The 16,295-nt window shown below is 43.8% G+C and overlaps 1 protein-coding gene across 1 annotated transcript in view; it reads left to right on the forward strand.

Moving 5' to 3' along the window:
- Positions 1 to 16,295, forward strand: part of LOC138581365 (rho GTPase-activating protein 24-like) — a 270,059-nt gene that overhangs the window by 173,860 nt on the left and 79,904 nt on the right. Inside the window, exon 5 of the mRNA XM_069652645.1 lies at positions 14,905 to 14,978. Coding sequence (XP_069508746.1) covers positions 14,905 to 14,978 — 74 coding nt within the window. The remainder of the gene's footprint in view (positions 1 to 14,904; positions 14,979 to 16,295) is intronic.

Raw genomic sequence — 16,295 nt, forward strand, 5'->3', positions numbered from 1 at the left:
TATTCGAAGTCTCCTCTTCTACTAAATTATTGAGTTTTCTCCGTTTTTCCTTAGGAAGAAGCAGACTTCCTTCATCCCCTTCCTTATCGGCTTCCTTCTGTGAGGAGGTCGGAGAGTGTACGGGTTCCTCTTCCGGAACATTTTCTTCCATCTCGCCCATATTTTCATACCCTGGGTAGGGGGTCTCAAGGCTCGGCACCCCCGACTTATTCATGAAGGCTTCTTGTAGCCTATTAAAAGTGTTGGTAGCCTCTGGGGCTCCTGGAACCAACGCTGCTGTCTGGCCCGGGGGGGTCAGAAGAGTTCTTGCTCTTCTGGGCCTTAGTACACCCCTGTGGGTCCTCTGGCATGGCCCTTGTGGACGTGCTTGCCCTCGGTACGGTGCATTTATCTTTCTGGCTCAGAAACAATTCTATTGTCTCCAGTCTGTCTTGTAGGGGTCTGACCCCTAGAGCCACTGCCTCTATGAGTGAGTCCCCCAGCACCTCTTTAAAGCGGTATGCCAGGTCTTCTGAGTACACTGCCTCCTGCTCCTCTTCACTCCACTCAAATTCTGCCATATTTTTGTGCTGTTAGGTGCCTGACAATACCTTATTAGGTGTAGTGGCACGTCCACTGACTCACTTCTACTGGAATGAGGCTGCACCTCCACTGCTAAGCAGTTTGTGGTAATGTAGGGCTGTAATATGTGTTCCTGCAGTCAACTTTGAGCTGAATATTGTTCCACATGCTTTCCAATTCAATATTTTCTGCTCCATGGCTCATTCAATTTTTCTCTGATACTCTCTGTAATGCATTTAACGGTCAAAGCCGTTCCATAAAGAAAAACTACGTTTTGACGACTCCTACTCGAGGAAGGGGGCTCCTTGCTGCTCGTTGCTCTGCCATGCTTTCCTCCGGGTCACTGCCGGGAAGCCACGCCCCCATGAGGGTGGGGGTGAAGTCTCTGCTGTGAGGGAGAAGGCCCTTTCCGCTACGCGGCCTGTGGGGGCTGTTCACTCGCTGTCATTGGCAGCGATAAGAAGGATAAGAGGCAGCTGGTGAGCCCCTGAGGTGCTGAGTAGTGCGGCACGGGGCCGCCGGTTCCTCTGACCAGAATTTAGCCTAAAAACGCTGCGTGGCTTCCCCCCCACGCTGTATGCATCAGTGAAAACAATTCTAGTCAACGTGTTAGCTTATCCAAACATTCATATTGCTTTACATATACATTCACACTCTATGTGCTACGGAGCTGTAGTTAGAAAGGTACTTATCTCTGGAGAGAAGGAAAAGAAGAGGAAGAGCACATGAAGATGAAAGGCTAGGCCACGTGACCAGGACACTGGGGTTACAGGGACCTAGGACTGATGGGACATGAAGTTTTTTGGTTTAAAAAAATAATAATAAAGTTTATTTCAATGAAAAGATTGACATTGTATTATTTGTTGAAACTGCCGGAGAGTAAGAATAAATAGAAGATGAAGCTTAATGTTCGCCTCCGTCTTGACATAGAATGCAACATAGACCAGGAACGCCATTTATTTAACACTGCATGCCAACTACAGGAGAATCTGTTGACACTTATGTCACAAGACTCTGCTAATTAATAACTTACTGTAATTATTATACATTCTAAAATGATGATATACACCTATCGATCATTGCGGGCTGCTTATCATCAACCTTCAGAAAAACTGCTAAAAGAATCGCTTCCTCTGGCCACGATTCTGATCATGGCTAGAAATGAGACCAGAGTGAAAACCAAACAGCACAAATGGCTCCAGCAAGCCATGTCAAGCAAGAGCCTGTCTACAGCATGGCACACACTGTTCTTCAAGATGTCAGAAAAGAGCCTAAACGAGAGTAGTATTTAGGGATACCTTCCATCAAAATGAAGAAGGGGCCTGGTTTGCAGAACGTGACAGGTGGCCATGTCCCCTTTGTCAACTGATTAAAGAAAAAATGCCTCTACTGAAACCGGAATTTTTTAATTTGAAAACTGTCGACAACAGCAATGTATATGTAACAGGAGATTCTACCCTGTCATGAATGGTTATTGGTCCATGTATAAAAATAGGACACATTCTTTGATGTTATACGTTGATCTAGAAGTAGCTCTGGATCAATTTCACCTCTCTTACTTCTATATTAAAGGACATTCCTTGTACAAGCATCCATTTTGTGATCTGTTGAACACAACTAACGTATTATGTAGTCACGCTTTCAGGAGGTGTGAAAGGAAGATCTTTTATACAATTGTGAAAAGCACAGCACAACATTTAGCACAAACTATAACCCCGATTCCTATATTAAACTAAACATCTGGTAAAAATGTGATAAAAATAAAGGTCTTTATAGTTTTGTCATAGGAAGGGGAACATGGAAGGGAAACTGTTACGCAAAATCTCCTATGAAGAGTGTGGGTAGTTACGGGGTTGTCAACGCCCTTGTTAAAGCTGCAGAAGCTGTGGATAACAGGATCAAAAGAGAGAACGTGATAGATGGGTTAACAGGGAAGGACTCTCACACTCCACATAAGCAGGCTAGAAAGCATTATCCTAGAAGAGCAGTTATAACCGCTTATAATATCTCACAATGGCAGCCTGCTTTAATTGATTTGCATAAGTTAAAAGTCACAGCAATGGCTGCAGATATATATTCTAGATATAGTGTCTTTCCTGCTCACCACAAAAATTGGATTAACTTATGAAGTGTTTTTAGAGTTTAAAATTATTGTTGAGGGTGGCAATAGTGTAGGTCAAACAGAGCCCAAGACCTAGGTATGGAACTCATATCTCACCAAAGAGCAACCATTTCCCCAAAGTATGTCAAGCATCCGTAAGAACACCTCTAAACAAGTCACGACAAGGAAACACAAGACGCATCTGCTCCATGACTACAGAAGAACATGATGCATCAGACCGCTGGTATGATTGCTCATCTGAGGATTTTTAAACTATACATTGCTCACACATCTGTGCCCAGATAAGGTTCTGAGGTAGGAGTAGTTTACACACCATTTTTATAATTTGAGAGTAAATTGCATTGTAAGACTAAAAATCATTTGCCTCTGCAAGAGGGTAAAAAGTATGTGACAGGCAATCAAAGCATGACTACACTTGAAAAAACAAAACAGAGTTGTGTAGCAAAGATGTATGGTTTCAAAAAATCTATTGCCTTTGTGGAAGAGGGTCTCCTATACATTAATCTGTATGAACACACCACATAAATGCAATTCGATGATAAAATCACACAAAACAGGAATTTGGAAAAATACTTTTGTGCAATCCAAGCATACATTATTTGATACAAAGGATAATTCCCAAATGTAGCTCCGTTGTGAAACTTGTTGCTGGTAAGAGCTTAACTTGCTAGAAAAATCAATATGCAAATATAATGCTCATGTCCTTGAGCATCTACAGTCACAAAGCACAACAGACGTTAAACAGAGAGAATCCCTTCCTTACCTTATTTCGTGTGGTTTTCCTTTCACAGGCTCAGTGCAGAAAGTTCAGAGAACAAATGACGCCTCCATGGACCACACTTTTATTCATGCAGATTAAAATCAAAAGATGTGTTTTGGTTTCTTTCAAGTCACCTGCCCTTTGTAGAGAAGGAGCCAAGTACCCCCACCTCAAGCATCTCACCCATATTGCCTATATGTTGGGAACCAGAGTGTGACACACGTGCAGCACCAGTGAAAATACTGGTACCAAGGAGAATCCTGGAGGCAAGGTTCCCATTGAGGAAGCCATACCTGCATACCAGACAGTATGATGGCCATTTGAATGAAATCCCAGAAGAAGCATGAAAAAGGAGCAACAGAGCAGATTAGTGACGACGCACAAAGTAATACTGACGCACTCAGAAGAGATGCAGAGGCAAGAGAATGAAGATATTCTATAAGGCATCAAGAAAGTATCAAAGATAAGAGACACCTTGGGCTTGAGATGAAGAAACGTATGCTACAGAAACAATGAAGATATCAAGTTATTTTACATGTGTACAGATGCAAAGAAACGCAAGCAGACGAAGTATTCTTGAGGACACCTATGTAGTGAATAGATTGCGGCAAGCACCAACGTATACATATATAGGAGTAAGTAAAGAATGGATGTAACCACAACGTGTTATAGAAGGAAGGCATTTTCCAGTGTGTCACATTTGAAAAAACTATTGAATTACAGAAGTGAATAATCGAAAAGGCAAGTCTGGATCAGCCCCAAGAAGCCAAGGTTTTATCGGACTGGGATGAGCAGACATTAGTTTCAATCGTGTGAAAGAATGAAACTCCTGCTCAGAAGGCATGGACGAAGACAAGGAAGACGTCCGAGGTTTATTAAATAGTAGTATTTTAAATGCACCAGAGCTCAAATTTGTGGTCTTCAGTCACATGGATGGATGGATGGAACTGGACAAACATGACGAACCATACCTAAGCAGAGGGGCAGAGCATGCCTCTAATACCCTGAAAGGTTGTTTGGGGGTGAAACCCCCAATTAAAAGATCCTGCAAGAATGGGAGAAGATGGGGACAAGGAGCATGGGAGGGCAGGGTATTTGGGGGTTAAACCCCCTGAAATAGCCATTTTCACACCACTGAAGGCAGCACCAAATCAGCCTTGAAAAAGCAGCATTTTTGAAGGCAGTCTTCAATGGGAAGGTCTTGGGCATAGAACCCAGGAATGCCGTCTTGCGTGCCGTCAGTGGCTGCAGTAATAGCTGTGCAACAGTGTGAAAATGTCATTTTAGGACCTCATTTGGAAGCAGCTGCCTCGCTCTGTGGTGTCTCTGTTACTGAAAACAAATAGAACACATGTCTGTGTTCTGTGCTATCAAGTATGAGGTTCTGTTATTAAACTCTTCCCCCATTACCCTGATGTGACGCCCAGTAGTGGACCCAGCTCCTCTGCTTCCCACTCCCCAGGATGGAGAACCCCACGAAACAGAGCTTCAGGACTGTGATGCTTTTACTGACTTTCTTTTAGCACCACAATGGGATTTCACTGACACTCCCCTGCACAATGCAGTCCTGATATATTTCGGTGATAGTTCTTGTTACTGACATTAAAATGGTGTCCCAGGGGAAGTGTGGAGAGTGGAAAACTACCCTGAGTAACCTCAGTACAGGTGGCTGAGCTTGTGGCACTCACAAGGTCATGTAAGTTAGCAGAACAGCAACCTGTGAATATACATGCCTCTGTAAGGTATGCCTTTGGAGTTGCACATGATTTCGGACAGTCGTGGCATCAACACAAGTTTTTGACCTCCTCAGGGTCTCCTATTAAGAACCACCAATACGTGAAAGCTCGTTTAGATGCCATCATGCTTTCTAAGCAAGTATTCTTAATTAAGTGTGCAGCACACCAGTCATTTGACAATGAAATAGATTGTGGCAGTGACTTCGCTGAATCTACTTTGAACTGAGCAGCTGTTGCTGAGCACCACGATTACTACAATCTACCATTGAGAAAGGTCCCTGGAACGCCTCCCCTTAAGTCTCTGGAGGAATTGACGCAAATACAGAAGTACACTCCTCCAAGTGAGAAGGATTACTCGGCACAAAAAGGTGCAGCCTGCACAAAGACTCTATGGACAGATTAACAGGGTCGGATGGTAGCTACGAAAATATTTCGGGCATATTTACCTGGACTATATCATGGATAAATACATGTAGAAAAGAGTGGGACTATCTCCACCGTAGGCAAACATTGGGACACCCCTGTATTTGCTGCTCTGGGCCAAGATTCCTGTGAAGAGTGTGTTATCTACCTCCAGAACAATATGGAAAAGACAGTCCGAACCATGCAAGGAGCACACCCAATGCCTTGTGGTCCCTTTGATACCTTCAGGTGGACGCCTTTGTATTAATGCGCTGCAATCCTTTTCAGTATGTCCTGGTAGTATTGGATATTTTGTCTGGTTTTTTGGAGGCTTGCCAATGCAGGAGAACAGACACCATCACTGTTGCTAAGGTTGTCATAAGGAATTTCCTGCCAAGCTTTGGGATACCTATCACTGTAAACAGTGATCAGGGTATCCACTTTCTAAACAAGATAATTAAGGAACTCCTGACTGCCATCAATATTCACCATAACCTCCACAGACCACACCATCCATGGGCAGGTGGAGCAACAGAATGGAGTAATACAAAATACTTTGTGCAAGCTGTACCAAAAGACTTGGCTGAAGAGACCTGATGCACTACCTTTGGCTTTGCTAAATATGCACTGTGTGCCCTGCCGGAGGACAGGGTTGAGGCCTCATGAAGTGTTATACGGTGACCAATGAGACTGCACTACGTGAAAAAATGTTGCGGCAAATCTTCATTTGACAGAGGATAATCTCCTGAGCTATGTGAGGTCACCCATTATCTCCATCAGTTCTGTTTGTGAGCAGTAGAAGGAATCCATTCTGAAGAGGCCAACTGAAGCTCGCCACTAAATGGAGCCAGGGGAATATGTTATCATCAAGAGCTACATTTCCAGCTATTATCCATCACGAATTCTTGGATTAGGGAAATTCTAACTTAGGTGAATGCTACCCGGTGCAAACACGCTGTGGCACAAAAGCAATGTGTGGGAGAAGCGTGGGCTGCCAAAAAGCTGTGATTTTCTGCTGCCTGTTCTGTGCTTCAAACGATTCCCTTTCTTTAAGTGAACTAAAGCCTAGTCCTCCTCAGCATAGGCCCAGACGAAAATACAATTGATCTCACATTGTGACCACCGCGTACTCATGGCCCTGGTATTGCTTCAGGTACACGGTAGCATGGCAAGGAGCATCTTGCGATTTGAATGAAAGTTGGGAATGTGGCATTGAACTTCTATTGGGATTGTTACCTAAACCAGCTCAGTGCAAATCAGGTCTGGTATATTTTCCATCTGAAGCAGTCACAAATTGGCTCTCAGATGAGAGCTATGCCCGAGCTTTAGCGGCTGAGCAACAGATATGTACTCCCAGTCCAGTTATTCAGAATGAGACTATACCTAGTTTTCTTCATCCTACTGATGACACTGTACAGAGCGAACACACATCTCTCATCTAATGCATTCTTGTTTTTCTGTTATAAACTTTAGAGAAGGGGAATGGGAAATGCAGCAATCAATCTTTTGTTTCCACAACGGGTGTTTTGCCACAGCCTCTGTGAAGGTAACCACTCAGAATCAAGCGAGAATAAGATTAACAGGACAATGGGTATTCCTCTGGGTTCCCACTCGGGTGCTGTACCAGACAGGTGCAGTATAGAAGAACAGGAACTTGAGTTAGGAATGGGTCTCAATGAATTGGTTTGCTTACAACGACTTTGAGTTGCAGGAGCAACACAGCGGTAACCATAGTGTGTTCCAATCTGTCTCAAGTAGTGTGCCGGTACATTACTCACAGGGCAAATTGTTTTTTCTCCATGGTCTCACATGCCTTTGAGGAGACAGAATGTGTTACCCACACTAAGATTGGTTCACAGTCTCTGTGGTATGGCATGGTTAAATAGATAGACAGGTCTGGGTTTCGACATGTTGTTGTCAATGCCTACATTGGCACTGTGGGTTTGTCAATTTCTTTGTTTACATTTCAGGTCACAACACAGTTTCCAAATTGTTCAGAGGGAGTGGAAATAATATTGCAGCAGCAGGTTGAAGAGTTATCTATTAGGAGGGTAAGAGGGAAGTGATTAGACGGTTTTAGGATGGTGCAAGTACAGCCCTTGCAGACTGGGGAATTTTGCAGGGTCAAGGGTTGAATGGCCAATTGGGTCAATTAGAACGAGCAACAGGGTTTATCTCTGGGGCACAACTTACCACTACATTTACCAATATTGGTGTATCTTGTGATCAGAACTCTCTGCACTATCATTTGAGATGTGATGGTCCAAATGATCAAAGGAGTAATATCATCAGGGAAGATGTTATACTGGGACATTGCCTGTGCGGAAAATGCAAAGCTATCTGAACAATACGCTCTAAAGGATCCGGGAAGTTGTACTGCACAACAGCTGGCCAAGAATCCTCAGCAACGATTCTGAGATTCTGAAAAAACTGGACCCCTGGAGAATCTTGAAGTACAGCAGATGGAGATGTGAAAACAAAGTGTGCACCTTCAAGGCTAAAGGCCCCATGATGGGAGTGTGGGTACCGACTAGCAAGATCATTCCCAGTCCCTGGGCAGACTGTATCTGGATCTGGTTCACTCATTGATGCCTATAGGAGGACCAGCCTCCTGGAGGACCGGCTCAATGCCTGACTTCTGTCCTGGGGACAACCTCTGATTTATAGTTAGCTATTGGTTCCAGTTGGAAGTTATGGCCCCTGCAACTTTCCCAGCTGCAATGCTTTAATAAGCTAGCTAGAGGTCGGGTGGTGCTGGTGGGGAACAGAATATGCTGGTATGGAAAGACAAGGCTCTCCCCCTCTACACCTGTGTTTCAAGAAGGAATTAGTTGTAGCCGGTTCACCTGTAACCCTCTGAATCATAGAGCCCCACCATCATCTGTAACATTTTAAGTTAACTGCTACTTGTCTGTTATTAGGTTCCCTGTAACCACGAACCACAGACAGGCTGCCCTCCTATTTTAACTAAGTAAGCCATGCGTGCAACAGCGCCATGGTGCCCCAGGGCTGCTTTGTGTGCTTTATAAATGTAAAAAATAAAAATAAATAAATAAAATACTTTGAATGGTAAACTTTGTTCTAAAAATAGGATAAATGTGTAGAGTTGGCGTCTGTACCATTGGTAGATATATATAATTTATTTTACTGATAAGGACACAGCAGTTCCATGTCTTCAAGCCTGGCAAGGAAAGAAGGTTGATAAGCTCACGCATAGAGTGTCAGCAGAGAGGGCCTAGTGCTGAAGGCTGAACAATCTATTAGGGTTATTGCAGGAGGTCATGAAGATGTCTGTTGTAAAGAAAGGTTTGCAAGTGTTGTAAGTTGTATTTAATGAAGAAAATAAGGATTTAGCCCATCGTAGAGCTGCCATGTGTACTCCCCACCTCATTTGTTCAATTCGGAATTAAATCTCTGAACAGCCTTCCCTCACCACTACTGAGTGTGCCATACTCTATTTGTTTCTTTGATTGGTGCTATTATTTGCTGTTGCAAATGCTGCTCTAGAAAGAGTGAGGTGGTGGTAAATACTGGGCCTGCAAGACACATTGGGAAGCTATAATATGCAAGTTGAGTGCACAATAGGTTGGCGGCATCTGCCCACTTTTTTCAGAGAGGGAATGCTATCCCCTTTTGGTGTTTTTGAAGCCGTCATGCAAAAAAAGAGTTTGTTTGTGCAAGTGTTTTGGCCGCCAGGATTTGAACCAAGGTTCACGTTCCCAGGGAAGAGACTTACCTACAAGACTGCATAACAGTGTCATCAAAGCACATGTCCCATAATGGCATTTTGATTTACAGGGAGGAAATATTGTAATATAGATTGCTGGGGTTAAAAGGCCCACACCTTTATACTTTGCTATTAACGCTATAGGAAAATATCCAGTCTCTGGTTATTTAACGGGTGTTTATGAATTATTTATTAAAAAGCTAATGCTCATTTGTCTTGTACATTTTCTCTAATTGGAAAGGCCAACTGAATGAAATGTGCATATTTCACTTTAAGATATTTTTAGTGTGTTCGTGTGTTAATGAGCCCCCCACTTTTTTTAGTACCAGATCCCCGCACTTGATTATGGCGGCTTTTTATCTGTGGCCGGGGCACAGTAGTGTAGGTCCCCACTCAAATCTGATGTCCTTCATGGTGTGTTAGGCAGTGCACAGGTGTTAATTGCTCGCTCTGCGCGGGAAGGGCGCGACTAACCGGCTGCGGCTCTGATCAAGGTGAGGCAGCTGGGCCCATTGTTGAACGGCATCAGATGTGTGCCGGAGTTGCGTATTTATGTAGTGCTGGCACTTCACACCATTTGCCAGTGTGTGTGTTATGGATATGGCATTTTCGAATTTTGCTAATAGGGCTGGTTTACTGTTGCTGAAATGAGCTGTTCTGGAAAGAGGGCATGTAAGTGTGTGCATGTGGAGGTGATTCAAGAGTCTGGGTCACCTGTGTCTCCCCCCTCCATTTTTGAGAAGGCAGAATGAGCACAAGAGGCTTTCTGTTATTGAAAGAAAGGTTCAGAAGATTCTGCAGCAAGCCTTAATGGAGGCTCTGGGGCACAAGAAGTCTTGTTTTCATTGTCTTCCTCTTCAAATGGGTCCTGCTCTTTTGGTAGGTCCAGCTCCACTGAGCAAGACAGCTACCAAGAGACAAATGACTGGATAAGGAGGTCATGGCGAGGGTGCTCTTGCGGGTGGCTGATGGTATGGTGTTCTCATCTCAGAAGGTGTATGGGATTTCTTGGGACCTGAAGGTTAGTCAGTTTAAGAAGTCCCCTAAAGGTGGTTTGCCTCTCCTCTTGGGGTACGTATCTCACTCCATGCCTATGGATACTTGACGAAGGCACGGCCAAACACCCACACGTATCTGCTGTCATGCACTACTCTAAAACATATTGCACAACACCGCTGCCATTAGAATTCAGATGATAAAAATGTGGTCTGCCTGCACACATAATGATTATCCTGCTCTCGCATACTCTCCAGACTACCTCTCTGCACCCATCCACAGGCCTACTTGACATGGGTGACTAGCAGGGACTTGGCCACCCCTACCTACCTTCGTATTGGCTAAAATACACACACGCATTCTATAATTCTCTGATGAATTTCCCATACCTGGACTTCTGTCCCCCAAGGGCGTTCAACCTAGAGCGCGTTGGGAGCATACCAATGGTGAAAGGCACTATACAAATGACAACTACATTACATTATTGATTGATTTTGTTAACCTTTGAAGACCTATGAAATTGCATACTCCCACTTCCTCGAGATAATCCCGGTAAATAGGCTTTACTTCAATCACAATATAAGGCAGTGCTGCAGGAGGGGCACTTTGCCCTATCTGGCCCAGGACCAATCCCTGATCTCCTTGGACCATGCGGTCACAGCAAGAGCTATCAGTTATGTAACCAGCTTGCCTAATGCTTTACAAATAATAAAAGCATTGCTTGGAGACAATATTTCTACCAACTAAAGTTGGGAAGATATGTGTTCACGTGCCTGAGTTGCAGACTGATCTTAAATCCCAGCTTCACAACCTAACCAAAGTGTGTGCTCCCGGGCATATCATTTTATCTCACAGCAGCTTATCTGCCAAAGTTCAGAAGTCTCTACAAGTGATTCAGCTCACACTGTCCACTACTCCAAAAAAGACAGACTCTCTATATTGCTACATGTGAAAGCCTAACTGTGACCATTTCTATACTTATTATCACCGCGTACATGCCTCTTGGCTTACACCTGGTAACTCGTTTAATGTAACTTCCCCTGATTCCCTCGCATCTTAAAGACTCATGTTGTGGCTGCACAGCCCCTCGTCCAAATAAGGGGGCCCTGCATCGCTTTTGCCACACAGGACTCCACAAATCCTCGAGCTGGCCCTAGGTCTATGATTAATTTACCTGGGAAGGATGAAGGGTTTAGAATCAATTTTGAGAAGTGCAGGATGGCCCCGTAACTCATAGGCTAGCTCATGGGATAGGAAAGCACTTCCTATCCCATGAGCTATCGCAACAAAATAAAAAAAATTGATGCAGGTACAAAATAAGTAACACAGCAGCTGAGGTTTCTATTTGACAGTCGCCTATCCTTTGAACCTCGTGACCTGGAACTCCTGAGGACGTCCCATTTCTAGCTCTATGTCCTCAGGAGTACCCTCTCGCTACTGAGCAGGCCCCAAAGAATCCAAGTGACTTTTGCTGTTGTCCTGTCACACTTGCACTACTGCAAAAGCTGATAAACCCACCCAATACTTTCGGACACTTTATCCCGCGCCAGCTTGGTTAATCCTGGCCCATAATCCTTCGGGCCACATCTTGCCTGCTATTCTTTACTTGCACTCACTTCTCGTGAGTGCTCGTATCGGCTTCAAGGGCCCCTGCATTATCCTCAGAACTTGCTAGAATATTAATGAACATGAAGTTGAAATCCCTTCAAATGCAGGGAAAAAGGACCACGGTTGTGTTAAATCATTCCAATGTAATGGTGGCTAAATTGGCTTTATTTTAGAATGTAGTTGGCTTTTCGTTTTACTATTGTTATATATAAGTCAAAATCAAGGACTTTTATAACATGACAATGTCAATAAGAAGAAGGTAATACGTTGAAGCACAATATAAAAAACAGGAAGTAAATAAAGAAGAGGAAACAGAGAGTGACACAATACATCTATACATGATCAATGATGACAAATAAGGGGCTCCAGGCAGGTTCCACGGAATTTCCACAACGTAAATTACGTCATGTTCATTTTCTATGTGGAACTTACTTCAAACCTTTACTTCAAGTTTTTTAATAGGGGGGGTCCCACCAAACCTCCTTTCCTGTTCGTCAAAAACCTTAACCTAAACCACTCCCCACCACTCTATTACCCCTTAACCCACAAACATATATACATTTTGAAGTAATATTTCGAAGTATGTTTTCAGCTAAGTAAATTAAATTGATTTACTTTGTGGAAACAATTGGAGACCCTCCAGATGTGCTTTTATATTCACCCATAATCGTGTAAAATGATAAATCAGAGGGACATCCTACACTTCCATAAAAGGTTCCCAAAGGTCATTTCCATCAGCAGTCCCTGTTACACGGTTTCCCAATGCCCTGAGTGCCCTATATCTGTGCGCTTTAAAAGCTTTGCAAGAGACCATAAGTTGTTTTGCAGGTTCTAGCACACTATGGCTGCAAAATCTGCTACTACGATCGTCCCCAGGAATACCCACTCTAGCACTCGGCACTTCCCGGGCATAAACCAAATTGAATTTGATTCTCATATTAATTCCGAATCAAGAGGCCTCATTACGACCCTGGCGGTCCCGTAATGAACGGTGCCGGTACGGGACCGATACCGTTCATTACGGGATGCCTGATTACGAGGTCCCCTAGCGGGACCCGGAGCAGGCGTCTGGTAAAACAAGATGTCCTTTCTGGGTTCCGCGAGGGGACTAAGGAGATAATAACGGGCCCGTTATTAACGGGCCTGTTATTAGGTCCATTCCCATTCCCATTGAGCCCTATGGGGGCTCAAATGGGAATGGGGAATGGTTTTGTGCATGAGGAATTACCGGGTCCTCCAAGGTCGGAATGACCCAGTAATTCCTCATTCACAGAACCCGGTACTGGAGCCCGGTATGGAGGCAGCCATGCCCTTGTTAAGGGCATGGCTGCCTCCATACTCGTCATGAGGCCCAAGATGTTTGGAAATTCCCGTCTATACCTTGCCAGGCTATCTGTAGAGCGATCCACCAATGGAGGCACATTTGAGGCACATTTGTTTGTAGTCGAATTCACCAGATTCAGCTGGTTATTAACACAGTAAAGTTCTGTCCTCAGTTTTTTTTTCTTTTTTTCTGTTTGCTTGCAGAGATCCTGGTGATTTCAAACTTCAGTCTGCCACTCCATAGTGGAAGGGTATGCAGTGTTAATCATGAAAAAAAAATAACAACACATTTTAAACGACACCTGAATAACGACTAAAAATCAAATAATTTAGTCAAAGTATATATGGGGGATGGGGTAAGTGAATAAAAGGGATGGGGGTAGTTGGAGAGGGTAAAAATGATGTAGAAACAGGGGGCTTGTGGGGATCCCCCAAATAAACAAAAAATCATTTAAAATGTATGTCGTTATTTAGGGTGTCATTATAAATACATGGAACCTAGTGAAGTCTCTGTAACCATTGATGAATGGGCTGTACTGGCCGAGAGACCTTTCATCTTGCAGGCCTCATCCGCTAAACCCTCAAGTAGGGAATGATCTTCAGACTAGAAAAGGATCTGATTCTTTTGCCCCTCGGGAGAAAGTCCATAGAATGAACATGACATTCCTACCTGAGCAACTCAATAGGCAAAATCGCAGGGAAACTGAGCAACGATCTTAGACAATGGGCAGCTGTTTTGTCCAGTTCTTTCAACCTGGTGTTTGCCCATATTTCCACACCATACAGCAGCTTAGCAATAATAGCCTCCATGGAGAAGCCAGCATGAAGCTTAGCAAATAATGTGATGCCATCAATCTGCAGCTTAGCCACTCTTTCCAAGTGGTCACGCTTAGTATGGTGCTTTCCATTGATTGTTGTTTTGCTTATATTAGTATTGCAATGGCCTTTTGTCCTTTTTACCGTCGGTGTTCTGTGCTCAAATAATCAAATATTGATAAGATTCAGGCTCTGTAACTTCCTTAGATAAAATATATAATAAAATATTTCATTTATTTTAGGTGAAAGGTTTCAACGTTTTGTATTCTCAGCTATGCCTCATTATATTTTCCTGATTCCTCCTCACTCATTTCCTTCTGTTTGATCTATCTGAATGAAATGCCGCCTGGCCTGTGTTCGAATCTCCATGATCCGCTGCTTTGTTTCTGGACTGCGACTGCGCTGTCTGAAGCCTTCATTGACTAAGAGCAGCATTACAGAAACTTTGCACCGGTGCAAATGCAATTAGCATAATTGCGTCAGTGAAAACAACATTCTGGAGCTGATTTGCAAAAGCTTTTTGCAATGACGCAATCCCATTGAAAAATGCTTTGCAAATCAGGCCCTCTGTCAATATATTTTTGCACCAGGACCAAGGGCTAGGACTAAGGCAGACATTGCCCTAATGCAAGAAAACATAGAAAGAATATGCTGTTTTTGCCTAGTGCTAACTGTAGTTGGGCTAGTGGAACATATGCGTAATACCATAACCTTCAGCACCAAACGCAAAATAACTGTGCATGCATTTAATATTAGAAATATTATTTTAGCAGTCTAGGAACGTTTTAATCGTATTATAATTGCACATGGCTTTTTATTCCGGCACAGTTCCTTAATGTTTAATGTTTTTCAGGGAATAGTGGAGCTGAAGAAGCAGCTGACGGGCCTGCCAGCAATCAATCTAAGCCTCTTGCTCTACATCTGCAGGTGAGATGGTGACGTGTCATGCCTCAGGCGCGAGCTTCTTCCAAATTCAGTGAACATGTCTTGACGGTTTTTTTTTCTTAACAGCTAACCTGTTCAATGTGGCGCAAACAAAAGCATCGTCTTCATCAGTGGTTCTGAAACCTGTGGCCAGAGGTTTTGGACTACAACTCCCTTCAGCACGAGTCAGCCTAGTCAATTGAAAGGGATCAGGGGGATTGTGGTCCAAAATATCTGGAGAGGCGCAGGTTGCATACTCCTACTGAATATAGCTACCTATTGCTACCCTACCGGGCACCTCAGTATTCCAGTTTTGGAAAGAAACGAATATATCGAGGACTGACCAGAATCCGAATTATTTAGGGACTAATTGCGCCACTAGAGCACGAAAGTAGCGTGGAACCATTTGTATTCACAAACGCATTGCAGCGCCTGCGAGGCTCTCGCCAGCCTGATTCATGGAATTATTTGCGTGAATAACGCAGATTTGCGCGCTTCTCTGCCCGAAAATCCCTGTTTGAAGTATGGGGATTTTCGGGCAGAAAGGCGCGCAAATCTGCGTTATTCACGCAAATAATTCCATGAATCATGCATGTTCAGTTGCAGCTCTGGTCTGCGGCCAGGGGAGGGCGTTAGCCGTGTGTCGGTGTCCTGTAGGAGATGTAGTGCCGTTATTCCAAAGCGTCATGTCAAGTTAAGTGTCCGAAAATAATTCTGCCATGAATTTAAATTCACTGTGGCATTTTACTTTAAGGGCGGGGGTGATTTGCTAAGTGTACAAACTGATAATCACCAAAATGCTAAATGTTACAATGAGCACCCAACTTCAAACTCGCCCAGCGCGGCTTCTGCTATTCCGATGTGTGCCATTTAGAATCCTACTTTCGGCTGCTGTTTTCGTAGCATGACCGATGTAGTCCCTCCATTGAAAGAGCGTTTTTTTTTAAAGCTTATAATGTTGGCCCTCTCTTGACAAATTGGTAAGGAACTTCACAAAAAAGTCGTTGTCCATTTAAGTTGGATCCTGGAAAGTGGGGGAGGGGAATTTATTGGGGGAGCCGTAAAATTGCATTTCTCATTCAAATTCAAATATAGATGTTATCCATACCAAGAGTGCACTAGAGAGGCCGCTGACTAACAGCACATTGTGACCATGCTTTAGACGTCACTCAAACGCGACATAGCTTCTGGACCAGATACAATCCCCCCAGTGCCTTTGACCCCCTTAGGACAGCAAAACGGTACCAGCCAATTACTGAGCCGAAGAAAGTCTCGAACACGAAAATACCGAATTTCGGAAAGCACATGTCCACACACATT

This window comes from Ambystoma mexicanum, chromosome 3p (genome assembly GCF_040938575.1).
Source record: "Ambystoma mexicanum isolate Mex_15411 chromosome 3p, UKY_AmexF1_1, whole genome shotgun sequence".
Lineage (NCBI taxonomy): Eukaryota > Metazoa > Chordata > Amphibia > Caudata > Ambystomatidae > Ambystoma > Ambystoma mexicanum.